The sequence below is a fragment of the Macrotis lagotis genome, chromosome 1 (genome assembly GCF_037893015.1).
Source record: "Macrotis lagotis isolate mMagLag1 chromosome 1, bilby.v1.9.chrom.fasta, whole genome shotgun sequence".
NCBI lineage: Eukaryota > Metazoa > Chordata > Mammalia > Peramelemorphia > Peramelidae > Macrotis > Macrotis lagotis.
Genome location: NC_133658.1, coordinates 730,644,390 through 730,660,351, shown reverse-complemented (window position 1 = coordinate 730,660,351; position 15,962 = coordinate 730,644,390). Strand labels below are relative to the sequence as shown.

The 15,962-nt window shown below is 37.1% G+C and overlaps 1 protein-coding gene across 4 annotated transcripts in view; it reads left to right on the top strand.

The window, feature by feature from the left end:
• MTUS2 (microtubule associated scaffold protein 2) overlaps positions 1 to 15,962 on the top strand; it is a 675,509-nt gene that overhangs the window by 207,868 nt on the left and 451,679 nt on the right. For all 4 annotated transcript variants that reach the window (XM_074216122.1, XM_074216124.1, XM_074216121.1 and 1 more), the window contains one exon: positions 10,375 to 12,910. In XM_074216122.1, the coding sequence (XP_074072223.1) occupies positions 10,625 to 12,910 (2,286 nt within the window). In that variant the 5' untranslated portion in view covers positions 10,375 to 10,624. The remainder of the gene's footprint in view (positions 1 to 10,374; positions 12,911 to 15,962) is intronic.

Here is a 15,962-nt window from a genome sequence, read left to right as displayed (position 1 = left end):
CTTATATCACACAGCTAGTAAGTGTCTGAGACCATATTTGAATTCAGGAAGATGAGTCTTCCTAATTCCAGGTCTGGCATTCTATCCATTGTGCCACCTAGATGTCCAGAAGACTGACTAGGATTGAATAATGGTGAGAATTTGAGATAGAGAGAGGTATAGCAGGTAGGTGGCAAAGTGAATAGATTGTTGTGCTTGGAGTCTGTAAGGCCTGAGTTCAAATTTTGCCTGAGAAATTTGCCTACTCTGGGAAAATCACTTAACCTCTCACTTTTTTCTCATTTGTAAAATGAAGATAATAATCTACCTCATAGGGTTAATTAAATGACATAACTTATTCAAAGTACTTTGCAAACCTTAAAGTGTGAACAATTCTTATTGTTGTTGTTGTTATAGGAAGGGATTATAGGATCATAGATTTAGGGCTTTTTAGAATTCAACAATGGTTTTATCCAGTCTCTTCATTTTGCAAAATTGAGGACCAGAGATATTGAATGAGGTTCCATTTGTAATAAATAACAGAGCCAAGATAAGAGTCCTGGCCCTCTAGTTCCCAAAATTAATGGTTGTGGCAGGAAAATTGTGCATTTAAAATAGATACTTCTAGGTTAATGGTATTATTTCAAAACAATAGTTCTTAGCACTCTCCAACTTAGTTTCTTCTGATCTGAAACTATTGGTACAGCAGTAAAAGAGGGGTAGGAATTGCAGGCAGGATTAAATGTTGCTTATTATTTTCCTTTGTCTCATAGATTTTCATGGCCAAAGAATTCATTACCAAATGACCCCAGCCTGTTAGTGTTCAGCCTTCTTATATTTAACTAGTCTGGACCATGGAAGGTAAACAGAGTCTATTGCCTGGGCAGAATATGATAAGAAAGATATAGATAGACTTTTGGAACTCAGAAAATTCAATGAAGAAGCATTTGTTATACCAGGCACTGTGCTAAACCCTGGGAGTACAAAAAGAGGCAAAAGACAGTCTCTGCCTTCAAAGAGCTTATTTATCTAACTCAAGAAGCTTATGAAAGACATGTAAATTATGTGCCTTTTCTTGAAAAATTGGAAAGATTTAGAAAGAAAAGCAAAAAGATATATATATATATGTATATACATATATATATATATATAAGAGGGGGGGGGAATAAGATAAGGATAGATTCAGAGATAGGAATGTATAGAATTTTTTCTTGAAACCTGTTGAGGTCTAGGAGAGGTGGAAGAAATCACTAAAAATATAGGTTAGAGTTATAGCATGCCAAGGCAATAAGTTTTTATGTAGCCTGAAATTGGAGTAAATGACACCTGGATGTTCTTTCCAATTCTCTGATTCTTATTGTTGTTATTGTTATCATTTGTCCTTTGTTCTCCAAAAAGACCATGACATCTTGGAGATGATGCTATGACTTAAAAGTCACAGGCTCATCTTCCCTCTAGATTTATCTAGGGTCCAGTGGTAAAATATGGATCAGTATGACTGGAGATAGCCCTGATTCAGTGAAAGACATAAATAGTATTTTATTTTTGTCCCCACTTATATATCAAGAAAATTTTTAGCATTCGTTTTTATAAGATTTTGAATTCCAACTTTTTCTTTCTCCCCTCTTCTGAAAGTGGTAGATAGTATGATATAGTTTATACCTGTGCTGTCATGTAACACATATTTCTAAATTTGTGTCAGATGTGGAAGAATAAACAGATGAAAAGGAAAAACTAAAGCAAGTGAGATTAAAGTAATTTTAAAAAATATGCTTTGATCTGCATTGAGTTCATTTCTTTATCTGGATATGGATAGCATTTTCCTTTGTGAGTTCTTTGTACTTGTTATGGATCATTGTTCTGCTAAAAAGAGATGGATCATTCCTAATTGATCATCACAAACATTGGTTGCTGTTAGTCTGTGTACATTATTTTCTTGGTTCTTCTCATTTCACTTTGTATCAGTTCATATAAGTTTTTCCAAGATTTTCTGAAATCTGCCTCTTCATCATTTCTTGTTGCACATTAATATTCCATTACATTCATATACCACAGATCGTTCAACTCTTCCCCAGTTGATGGGCACCCCTACCTTTTCCAATATTTTGCTACCATGGAAAGGGCACCTATAAATATTTTACACATGTAGATCCTTTTCCCCTTTTTTATGAACTCTTTGAGATATAGACCTAGTAGTGCATTACCTGGATCAAAGGGTATCACAGTTTTATTATCCTTTGGGCATAGTTCCAAATTATTCTCCAGAATAGTTGGATCAGCTCACAGCTCAACGCACAGCTCTGATACCAGTGCATTTGTGTCTAAATGTTCCCCCAGCCCTGTATAGCATTTATCATTATCTCATTTTGTCTTATTAACCAATCTGATAGGTATGAAGGGATATCTCAGAATTATTTGTATTTACATTCCTCTAATCAAAGATGATTTAGAGCACTTCTTCATATGCTCATAGGTAGCTTTGTTTTCTTTACCGGAAAACTGCCTGTTCGTATTCTCACAAAATGAGCAAAAGCAAAAACAAACATAACAATTTTCCTTGATAATTTCTTGAAAGAAGCTGGCTTGGGCAGCTTGGTGGTGCAGTGGATAGAGTACTGACCCTGGAGTCAAGAGGCTCTGAGTTCAAATCCCACCTCAGACACTTATTAATTACCTAGCTGAACAACATTGAGCAAGTCATTTAACCCACTGTCTTGCAAAAAACAAAAAAGAAGGTGAAAAAAGCTGTCTTCATTTTGACTATGACATTTTTTTTAGGTTTTTGCAAGGCAAATGGGGTTAAGTGGCTTGCCCAAGGCACACAGCTAGGTAATTATTAAGTGTCTGAGACCAGATTTGAACCCAGGTACTCTTGACTCCAAGGCCGGTGCTTTATCCACTACGCCACCTAGCACCCCTGACTATGACATTCTAATAGTAGCTCTATTTTCCAGGTCATTTGTTTTTCCCATAAGGTATTTTACATTTTCTTCCATTTTTTTCATTCTTTTGAATTTAATTGATGAATTCATGATGTCTCATAGAGTAATTGGATTCCACTTGCCCAGTCTTACTTTTAATGTGTTGTTTTCCTCAATTAACTTTCATACTTTCTTTCTCATATGCTCAGTTTTACTCTTTTAAGGTGCTGTTTTCCTCAGTGGGTTCTTGTATCTCCCTTTCCATTTTATCAGTTCTACTTTTTAAACACTTTTCTAAACTATTAACTTTTTTCATAATTATCTTATATCAGTCTCATTTCTTTTCCCAGTTTTTCTTTTATTTGATTTTTAAGCTTCTTTTTTGAGCTCTTCTATGGATTCTTTCTGTGCTTGAGACCACTTCCCATTTTTCTTTGGGGTTTTGTCCATAAGTATTTTGACATTATTTTCCTCTTCAGAATTTGTCTTGGTTTTCCCTGTTAACAGAAAAATTTTCTATTGTCATATTCTTTTGGGGGATTCTTTTTGCCCTTTTTTCTTTTTTAAATTAGGAATCTGCTCAGGGTAGAAGGGGCACTCTCACAGTCTTCTTGTGCCAGTAATTGTAGACCTCCTTGTTTATGTGGTGCTAAGTGTTGCTCTGATATCCCCGGGGGACCTCGTTCCTGGTGTTACACTGAAGGAGTAGAGGGTGACTGGTGCTACTGGAGGCTGCAGGAGCCTGGCAGTTTACCTGGTGCTGAGCTGAGATTTTAATGGTGGTATCTGAGGCCAGGAGAGTTTTTCTGGTTTGCCCTGGGACTAAACTGAAGCATATGGAGGTCTGGTCTCTGGAGGATGGTAATTCTTGGAGCTGGAGTCTGCCCATTCCCCTTGCTGTCTTAAAGCAAATGGGGGTCCAGGTGTTGGTGTTTGCCTGCCACACCAGAATCAGGATCTCCCCTCTGGTTTGTTGAGGTGAGGCTTCCCTGTCCTGGACTGTGCTCCCTGCTCCCCTTTTACTAGAGTGAGTTGAAACTTTCTTGTGGTTCTTCCAAGTTTCTTTGGCTAAAAAAATTGTTTTACCCCATCTTTTTGCTAGTTCTGCTATTCCAAAATTAGGTTTGGGGTTCTATTTTATGGTTTTAAAGAGGAATATGGAATAGTGACTTATTTCCTACTCTACTAGTATCTTGACTCCCCACATGTTAATTCTTAAACTAAGTCTTTTAAAAGATCTCAGTCTCTAATTCTAGAAAGCAAATGCAATATAACTGGTTGATGTTGTCTTGGCAAAGGTACTACTTTTGTGAATAACCTCCCAGCTCAATTAAATTGCTAGATCTTTGTTCTTCAAAATAAAACAGCTTTTCTTTGGTGGAAAATAAGATTGACAGATTTGTTACATTAGCATCTTTTATTTTAAATGCATGTAAACATAAATTATAGGTCAGAACATTTTAGGATCACAATTTACATCCAAAACAAAAATTTAGTTTGTCTTTGGCAGACTAGGGAATAATACATTTGTTTAAAACAACTTTGACATTAAACTTTTGATAGTCAAGGGGTTGTAAAAAAATCACTTGTTTATGCCCTTCACATAAGTGTGCCTCCTTTTCTCTCTTATTTCCTTCATACTCTTTTGCTTTGAATTTTATTTTGCACCTATTCAGCCATGCCATTTCTGTGTGTGTGTATATATATATATATATATATGTATATATATATATGCCTACATATATAGTATATATGCAGCTTTACATTTCATAGTATATGTATCCTTATACCCATATGTATATATTTCTTTGTACATAGCTCTATGTCTTTCTCTCTCTCTCTCTCTCTCTCTCTCTCTCTCTCTCTTTACATATATATATATGTGTATATATATATAGAGAGAGAGAGAGAGACAACACACATATACATATCTTTTTCTAGCCCTGATTTTCATTTATCTGACTTTTCCATTTATTTATATAGTCTGTATAACTTTAGATTTGGTCTTCTTGACTTCTCCATTCCCTGTCAGTAAAAGGCCTCATCTATTGATCCGTGTAAGGGAATGTTTTCATTCCCAGGTTATTCTCTAATAAGTAGAAAGAGAGAGAGTATCAGAAAACTTGTTGCAAATTAGCGATTTGAAGTATTTTTAGTGGAATTTATATAGCCTGCTTGTTAATCACTAATTCCTAATCTAAAGGAATTATTCCCAGCTGGTCCCTGTGGTTTCTTCTACTTGCTCACAGATGAATATAAAAAAAAACAGATCTTTGGTCAGAGAAACTTAGCCCACATAGAACCCACATATACTTGGGACAGTCTGCCTTGAGAGTATGGTCATTGGCACATCACCCCTCCAGGAGACACATAGAAGTCACACACAAATGCTTGTGAGGAAAAAAAAAACAAAAAAAAACCTTCAAGGGTTAGCAGTTTCTCAGGCTGTAACTCTGAATTAGTGAAATTTTGCTGAATAAACAGTTATATGGTGAAATAACTCCCCTGACTTCACAATAAGCATAGCTTATCTTATCAGCATTCTTCCAGTATCACTAGCTTGTATTTGCTTTACTGTTAAACAATGAATGAATGAGAATTACTCCAAAAAGCTATCAATAGCAGGGTCCTTTCCTTGACCCCCCCCCCTTGTTGGATTTCATTGATGGAATGATCAAAGTATGTGCCTGTAGTCAACTACTGCCTTTGATCATAACCTTGGACAAGATTGTTCTTTTCTCTGGATCTCAGATTCATTATCTGGACTATGTGACTTCTCTGTCCCCTTATGGGTCTATCTCTGTGATTCTGTGACCTCACCTGAGCTCTGCCTACAATGAGGGTCTTGTAGAGTGGATGTCTCTTATGCCTATCTTCTGTAAGTGCTCTTTTGTCTACACTTTCTCCATGCTCATGGAGCAAGTGAGTCTGATATATGACTTTTAAGAATGATTAATATCTAATATTGAAATATGTTTAACATGGTTATACATGGATAATCTATATTAGATTACTCACTGTCAAGGGGAGAAGAGAGGAATGGGAGGGAGGGAGAAAAATGTAGAACTCAAAACCTTAGAAAAGAATTAATGTTGAAAACTAGCTTTGCATGTAGTTGGAAAAATAAATAATACATCCTCCCATAATACATTTCTTTTTTTGGGGGGGAAAAAGAATGATTAATAACTTACATCCTGTTTCTGTTCTGCCCAATTGTTTATTATGGTATCAAGAATTGAGGTCTAACTTAGTAGTTCTTTATAAAAATTATGACATTTTATCACATGTTGTACTATGTAACTATAGATTTCTCTGGTCAATTCTTATGGTGCCTTGCCTTTTATATATCTCTTGATGTTTTAGACTTTAACTGTTATGACTACATCTTTGCTTTTATACAATCTGGACAGTTAAGACCAGCCAAGGTGTCTTTTTTGTTTGTTTATATATTTGTTTGCAAAATTTCAGCTAATTAGAATTGGAGAGAGATGGGAAGATGGATGGATAGAGGGAAGAATTCCTTGATCACTTGTCCAGCTTCTGGGCCACACTATCCTTTTAAATTGGTATCTTCTCACTTTTATAATGGACCCCTCTCAATGTACTTGTTATATTTGTGTCTCAAGGACAAATCTGAAGGGAAACAATCTTATACTCTAATAAAGTAAAATTACCTGATTTAAGGAGAAAAAGTATTTTGTTATAGGACAGCCAACAGATACTAATGGAAATCAGCCTTCTCATTGGACTTTAAACTCTAGTATACCCAAACCCCATGGTGTATTAGAAGGAGATGCAGGAGATTGGGCTTAAAAGAAGGGAAGAGAAATAAAGTGCAAAGGAAGGGGATAAGTTTTTATATAGTGCTTATAATATGCCAGAGACTGTACCCGAGTGCTTTTTACTTATCTCATGTGATCCTCACAACAATTTTAGAGGTAGGTGCTATTATTATTCTTCCTATTTTACATTGAGGAAGGTGAGACCAACAGAGGTCAAATGCCTTTAATTGGTAAGTGTCTGAGGCTAGATTTCAACACAGGTCTTCTTGTCTTCCCTCCCAGATTGATTCTTATGTAAAGTCAAACTAGGTCATCTTTTGCCTGAAATCTTACCTAGTTGCCTCAGAAAAAACTGAAATCTGGGAAAGGCCCTAGCCTAAAAAAGGCCAAGGTCTCCCACTGCCTCTTGGCCACCTCCAGTTGTCCTAATCTTGCCCAGTCTGTTTTGCCACTGGACTCAGATGACTCTGGAGGAGAGGCTGAGGCTGGTGACTTTGCCCATCTCTGCCTCACTTAAATTCAATTCACTTTCAAGTCAAGATATCAGCCTCTTGATGTCATTGATCCTCTTCAAGAACAAAGGTCGAAAAACAGTAATTACAAAAAAATCCTGATTCCAGACCCAGTGTCCTATTTACTGTGACACTCAAAATATCTCTAAAGGGGGCAGAAAGGAACCAAAAAAGATAGGAAAAAGAAAGAATAAAGAAGACAGTGGAGTAGAGGCAGTTGAGGAGAGCTTGCAAGGGAAGAAAAAGAGATGACAATAAAAATTAATATGAAGGAAAATAAATCCATACTTATGATAGCAATGGCACAGTGTTTCCTCCAAGCCAACCACTACTTCTGTTCTTGCCATCTTTACCACCATAGATTACCTTACATAAATGTGATTGCGGAATCTAGGGTTTTTCCATTTGCTAGTTTGCTCATCTTTGAATGACTCCTTAAGTTCATAAGCTGAGAAGAGTATCTGGCTGCAAATGTAGAGGAAGGGGTGACAGGTTCCCAAGAATATTTATATGATTTGTATGTATATTCTAACAGCTAATCACATTACTTATTATATAACCACCGATTCCTGTGTCCTGTCCACCCTATATGTGCTTATTTAATCAGAGTGTGGAAAAAGTCATATCCAAAAGGAGCAAAATGAGCAGGAAAAGCCCATAAGCAAGTATACCAAGTGAGACAAAAGCAGCATACCCAACCTCCTAAGTATTCCTTGGAACTGTGCTTCAAGCCATCCTATTTTATCCAACTGCATTAAAAATCATTTCCTTGTACCATTTCTCTTCTCTTTGTTTCCCAAGGAATAAGAAATCTTGGATCTTTCTATCATTCAACAAACAGTTATTGAGTTGTCACTAAGTGTCAAAACTGTTCCTGCCCTCAAGGAGCTTACATTCTGTGGGGAAGATAATTTTATATACATATACATATATATATATATATATATATATATACATACTTATGTCCATACATATGTGCCTATGTATACTATATATATATATATATATATATATATATATATATATATATACACACACACACATATATATATATATGCACATATACAATACATATGAATCTGTGTCTGTGTTGATATTTGGTATTCCTGACTCTGGACCCCATGGGCCATGCTATCCATGGGGTTTTCTTGGCAAAGATATTGCAGTGGTTTACTATTTCCTTCTCCAGTGTACTAAGGTAAACAAAGATGACTTGTATTGGGTCACACAGCTAGTGTTTGAAACTAGATTTGAACTCGGGTCTTCCTGACATCAGGCCCAGCGTGCTATCCACTGAGCTATCTAGTAGCACGTATGTATGTATGTATGTATGTAATATATATATATATATATATATATATATATATATATATATGTCTGCCTTTCTGTCTCTGTGTCTCTTTCTATATGTAGGTGTAAAAGAATGTGTGTGTGTATATATTGTGTATGTATGCAAGTATATGTGTATCTATGTGTCTGTATGTGTGTGTCTGACAGGATGGGGAGTAGACATGAAAAGTGAATTTGAGTATATCCCCCAAAACCTTTTAGTTCATGCTTTATTTCAATCAACTACTGCCCCCCATCCTCCATCATATTTACAAAATATATTACCAAAGTGATTGGGGAAGGGGAAGACATACGATAAACGTTCTCTCTGTTTTCTTTAGAAGTGCTGATAACTTGAGTTTCTTGGGGGTGATTTACTAAGACAATAGTTATGCCTGCAATAGAATCTAAGGTATCTATTTTCACATTTTTCAGATTCATTAGAAGTTAGAGTATACTGACTGGTTAACTACATTTTTTCCCACAGGAGTAAAATATATCTGCTGGTAAAATAAATACCTTGAAATTGGTTGTTGTTTTTACCATTTGGAGTTCTTAACTATATGTTTAAGTGATAACATAAATCTTTCATAAAGAACAGATCTCTCTCTCTCTCTCTCTCTCTCTCTCTCTCTCTCACACACACACACACACACACACACAATAATTAAATAATTCCTGTTTATATAGAACTTTAAGGCTTGGAAATTGCTTCATATGAGCCTCACAACTACCTTGTGAAAAGTGTCTCTACTTTATTGAAAAGGAAAATGAGTTCCAGAGGCATTAAGGGACTTGCTCATACTGATCTAGTTAATATATGTAGGAGGCAGGATGAAATCCATCTCTCCTCTGTGCCTAAGTCTGATATGCTTCCCACTGTACCCATTAGTTCTAGATCTCATGAGTAGGTCTATTCCTTTGGGTACTGGATCTAGTCTTAAAACTAGTACATGGGGCAGGGCGGCTAGGTGGCATAGTGGATAAAGCACTGGCCTTGGAGTCAGGAGTACCTGGATTCAAATCTGGTCTCAGACACTTAATAATTACCTAGCTGTGTGGCCTTGGGCAAGCCACTTAACCCTGTTTGCCTTGCAAAAAAAAACAAACCTAAAAAAAAAAAAACCTAGTACATGTCCTGCTTCTTCAACTTTATTAATTTGGGGAACTTGGACAAATCACTCTTCTCCCCCTTCTTCCTTACTTAGGACTTGATGCACTTTTATTTAGTACTAGAAGGACAAGATGTATTTTAGATCATCAAGAGGCAGTTCTATTCCAGTTTAAAACACTTACTAGCTTTCTCTGCCTCACTTTCTTCAACTATCAAATGTTTGGATCAAATGAAATAATTATCACAAAGCATTTAGCACAGTGTATAGTAGGTCCTTAATAAATTTCCTTTCCTTTAAATTTCCTTTCCTTTCTTCCTGATTCAACTTTAAGTATATAAACTGTGAAACTATATTGAGAGAGCAGTTTTGTTGGATTTTGAAGTAGATGATTTAGAATAAATCATAATCTTTTTCTCTGAAAATATGTATACACAGGGCAGCTAGGTGGCACAGTGGACAGAGCAGCAGCCCTGGAGTCAGGAGGACCTGAGTTCAAATGTGATCTCAGACACATAATAATTACCTAGCTGTGTGACCTTGGCCAGGTCACTTAACCCTACTGCCTTGCAAAAAGCAAAAAAAAAAAAATATATATATATATGTTATATATATATATATATACATACATACACACACATATATAAGTTCATGTAAATATATAAAAATCCATATATATGTGTAAAATATCCATAGCATTCTTCCAATGTAACAGTATATTGGTTTTTGTTCATTATAGGTCAGATGGACTAACTGGCTCTCATTCAGAAGGAACCTAATGGATCAGTTACAGTGCTTCATGTCCTGAACATAGTTTGGGTCTGGAAACTGTTCTAAAAATGATTAAAGCAGGACAAAAATGTGACAGTGACTTGGGACTTCAAGCATCCTGAGAAGCAGTTTCCAGTTAATTGCTTTGCAATTGGAAAGAAGCACTTTTAGATTTTGTTGGGCCACCAGGAAAGGCATCGCCCCAGCAAAGGGATAAAATGAATACTCCCTTTGTTCCCAACAAATCATGTTATTCTCAGGTGCAAGACAACAGAAATGGAGTAAAAAATAATAATGAAAGTGTCCCAAACCTGGGAGATACAAATGCCAATGAAATCACATCGGAGCTAAATCCCTCTGTGGGCAAGACCAAGAGATATGGTCTTGTGGAAGAAATTGGAAATGGAAACATTGGTGGTTCAGAGACTATCACACAGCTTCATCAGGACTTTCACCAACTTCAGGGATATGGTAAAGAAGCCCAAAGTGGCCACATCAGTCTGAAGGAGATTAAGCTTGATTCTACTAGTCTTCATAGGGATCTCTGTGAAGAGTCCAAGATGGAGGAAGTTATGGATTTTCTGTCAATTCCTCAGCTTATCCAGGGGCCTGAGTTATCCAGTCTGAAAAGTGTTGTGCATGGGGCCCATCCAGAGGTTCTTGCTCTAAGTGATGCTGACATTATCCAGCATGTGTCTAGGGAGAAACTGGCCAAAACCCAGGGTAACAAAGAACTGAAAAGGCATTCTTTGGAAAGAGCAAGCAGTTTTCCTGCTAAGATGGAAGCATTCACAAAAGAGTGTGCCAGTAGCCTGGCTCATAAACACTTCCAGCCTACTTTGCTTGATTCCATTGAAACATCATCACATCACATTGTTGATGGTACAGAGAAATCGCAGATGACATCGACGGATCACCTTCTAAGGGCAGTGTTTCATCCAAGTGACAATACCTCAGAGGAAAAGATTGTGTTTTATCCCAGACCATCTACCTCAGAAACCAAGGAAACTGTTCTTGCAGAGACAACCCACAAGGATGGGAGAAATTCTCCGAATGTTGGCATTGAAAGCACACCCTATCCTTCCCAGAGAGATTCTCTCCTCATTTCCACTACAGCACCTGAGGAGGTCTTGAATAAGCCAGAAGCACACTTAGGTCAGGGAGAGGAGGGGTCCAAAGTGGAGGTAAAAAATGATCGGTCCTTGGAGCCTGAGATTGTTTGGGAGTCAAAAGTACTCCAAGATGAATGCCGAGGTTTTCCTATGTTGGAAAGCATGTTGACTTTGGAGAAGAAAGGATGGACTGAGGAAAAAGAGGGAGGAAGAGGTCCTCCCCTTCAAGGTTCCTGGGAGGAAGCTGCGGATCCCATTCTAAGGGAAGGGACCACTTCTTCAGTTGACCATCAAATACTTTCTGAGTTGGGAAGAGGATGCAGTGACAAGAAGACAGACACTCTGTGTGATAAAGGTTCAGTAGCTCCTGCCCAGCAATCGGGGTCCATTCTCCATGTTGCCTTGGGAACTGATGGTGATAAGCTCAGTGGAAAAGGGTCACCATCCACAGCTAACTGCTTGGGTGAAGTACTGTTGGGTAGCATCCCTGTAACTGATGATCACCCCACATTTGGTTCTATCAGTCTAACTGAGAGCAAACCCTTGGATGTTAATGAGAATAAAGGCATAGTATCTGAAGAAAGCATCAGCACAGTTTCAGCTCTAGACCCTTTGGTTCAAGCCAACAATGAAACCACGACCATTGGACATCCCCTTCATCAAGACAGTGGTTTAGAAGCAATGAAGGATCACCAGGCTGCTGCCATTCCAGAAAATAAAGCCCTTCCTAATGAAGCAGCAAATGAGATTGAGGCAGTTGCAGGTAGAACAGTTGACTCTGTTAGTGTCCCCAGAGCATTCCATACAGTGACAGCTGGGGATATGAATCATCAGCCCATCTCATCCAACAGCAATCTGAAGGACCTTTACCCATTAAACAATGACACGGCGTCTACCATCCTACCTCCCGTCGACAGTGCACAGTTACTGAATGCGTCTTCTAAAGTGCCTAATAAGACTGCTTGCAACAGTGGGATTCCCAAGCCAATCTTGGTACATTCCAAGGACCCTCTTCCCAACCTGGGAGAGATTGAGAGTGACTTTGTTGAGAGACCAGAGGAAAAGATGGAAACAGAGCCCATTATCATCCCTAAACCCAAGCATGTGAGACCCAAGATCATCACTTATATCAGGAGGAATCCTCAGGCCCTTGGCCAGGTAGATACTTCATTGGTTCCAGTGGGGCTTCCTTATGCTGCTCCATCATGTGGCATGCCCCTGTCAAAAGATCAGAAGACAACCAGTGGTGACCTCAAACCAGTCTCTAACCTCTATGAAAAATTCAAACCAGACTTGCAGAAACCACGAATCTTCAGTTCTGGATTGATGGTATCTGGAATCAGGCCTCCAGGACATCATTTTAGCCAAATAAGTGAGAAGTTTTTGCAGGAGGTAAGAGAATGAAGTCCCCATTCAATATGTATGATTTGTGTTTTACCTATTACAGGAAGTTTGTGATGATGTCTGGCAATTAGGTGCTAGTAGGTACCTGATGTTAATGGATGCAGTCTATATTTTTAAGTGGAGAAGAGAGGTGACTTGACATTTGGGTTGTTTCATCATAATCCAATGGGTTCAAAGAAGAACATAATCCATTTATATACAACTTTATGTAGAAGTAAATAATAAGCAAAAGAAGAAGGAAATACAACATAAAAATCCTCCTTAAATTTTGTTCACATCTTCATTTGAACAGATTTTTTTTTGAGGAATTTTTCTCTTAACTCTCTCTCTCTCTCTCTCTCTCTCTCTCTCTCTCTCACACACACACACACACACACACACACAAACACACACACACAGTTGGCAGAGTATACGTGGATTGGATTTTTGAAGGAGAGGATTCTCCCCATCTTAGGCATTTCTTGAAAATAAACACTTATGTCACAATAATTCCCCATGAAAGGAACCTTGTCTAGGGACAAGACTAAGTTATTACCTATTTCTCTGATTCCCTTCCAGTTTTTCCCTCTTTCTTTGTTTTGGTTCATGTATATTCCCAAATAGCACATCATTTTGAGCATCCTCATCACTTAATAAATGTCTGATGAATTGAGTTCTCCTTTTCCCTCCTTGTATTCCCCCTTATCCCATTTAATAGCAATTATGACTGGATATATTCCCCAGCATTTAATTCACTTCTACCTTTTGAGATCAGGTCCAAAACTTGGAAAAGTAGGTTCATTTGCACATATGTATGACTTCAGTCATTCAACTGGGCATGCTCTGGGCCAAGACTAACTAGGATGATGGATTTTTCATTTCCCTCTGACTGGTATACCTTATGCTTACCATAAATCCTACTTTCACACTGATTGGAACACCGGAGATCTTTGAACTATGCCTTGAATGGAGTGTATGCTTAAAATAATTGTGTTGTATTGAATCAGACACCTTCAGTTATTCCCTTTAGCCTATAAGATAGAGATGAGGAGCTCTAGGGTAGGCTACTGGGTAGGAATAATTTCCATGATTACTTCCTTTACTATATGGGGATATGGTTCAACTGGTAAATAACCAGTGGAATACAGGGCTATAATAGTGCAAGAAGAAATGCATGGGTGATACAAGTTTCACAAAGACTATAATGTAAGCTGGGCCTTTTATAAAGAACATATTAGGGCAGAGACTTTAGGAAATTTTCCAAGAGCAATTCTGAAACTGATGATTTCAATTTGCCTCTGCTAAGATAACAAGTTTTGGAATAACAGAAAGAGAAGGAATATTCAAATGTAGAAACCATGCATTTTAAATAAAATGACTGAGACAGCAAAAAAGTATTCAATCTACTTGCATTCCAATTCTTGATAGGCCCCTAACCTCACCCCCAGGTAGCACAGCAGGATATTGAACACAGAGAGATTAGCACAGCATATTTCCTAGAGGAGGGGATATTGGGAATGCTTTTCCCTACCCATTCCTCTGAACTATTTCTGAATGAACAGTCCTGTACTTGCAGGGAGGTGAATCTGAACAGGTATTGGTGATAGGATTGTCCAAGGCATAAAGTAGGGAGATGATAGCCTAAATCTTGGGCAGAGTGACTGACAGCCCTGGGTTAATCCAAGCAGATTTTTAATTTGTATAGTGCAAGTGTCAGCATTTTAAAAAAATTATCAAAATACCTTTTATTCTTTTTTTGTTTTATCTAAAGACTTCCCCATAAGAATATATTCTCATCATTGAAGAAGCATTTTGCATTGATTTCTGTGTATTTGCGGCCAGTCTCTGCTACCTCAAGTGTTCTGTCAACAGAGATGAAAGCAAGTGGTTTGAAGCTTTTTGCAGGTTGGCCTGTTCTATTAAAAATTCATGTTTTTTACATTTGAAACTCATTTCTGTTTCTGATACTGAGAGATTTGTTATTTAACTGGAGGCAAATTCTCTAACAAAATGACAAGGCATGGTAGATAATGACATCCTTGGGGTCATTATGGAAAGAGTGAGTTTGACCTGGGAACTACATCTGTTTCCAAAGACCTGAGAAAATACAGGAATGATCAAAACACAACAGAAGCTGTTAAATGAACCTAAGGAAGTTGAGGTTTTTGTTTATTTTTTTTTAAGTATTAATAATTGCCAGAAAGGGAACTTGTTCAAAAGTAGCAAGTTGTTTTTGATCAAGACATAAATATTTTAAAATTTTAAAAATTAGTTCTAGAAATATATTTGGAAAAAAACTAAACTAAACTAAGACAACACAACTAGATTCAGAGACCTGCCTCCTCCCCGCCAAGATCAGAAAACAAAGAGAGAATATTCTTTCATAGGACTATAATGTGACACTCTCTGAAATTAGTATATCTACTATAGCTCTCCTGCCTATTTTACAATGTAATTCTGATAATAAAAGCTTTGGAGACCTAATTTCTCATTTCAATAATGGTAATCTTGAGGAAAATTTTGTATCTTTTAAAGTATTAAAAATGTCAAATTGGGATGATATCTCAAACAGTTAGGATCAAAGCTTTTATAGCCTCTATTAAAGTGTATTGTTTTAAATGCTTATAATTGTTAAATAGAGTAGTTTGACATATTAAATGCATGGTAAGTTATAGCAGAGTTAATTAACCAGTATATTTTTGCATATATAGCCCCAGGCGCTATTTTTGATTAAATTTTAAAGGAAATTGAATCATGATTTTTCACCTCATTTTTTCATTTTTAATATAAATGAGATACAGGAAATATTAATAAGTCTTTACCAGTACAGAAGATTTTCCCTTTAAAAAGACTTTTCATAAGTAGGACTCTAATCTAGACCATTAACTACAGAGAAAAAATCCTTATCTTAAGTTTTCTGGAGAAAGAGAAACTTTTATTGGACTTTCCTTGGTCTAATTACTTTAATCATAGGAGAAAAAGGAAATGTCTGCTCTCCAGAATATGATGGATTAATTTGGGGTTCCTTCAGCTTTCAGTCATTTCAATGCAGCAAGGCCAT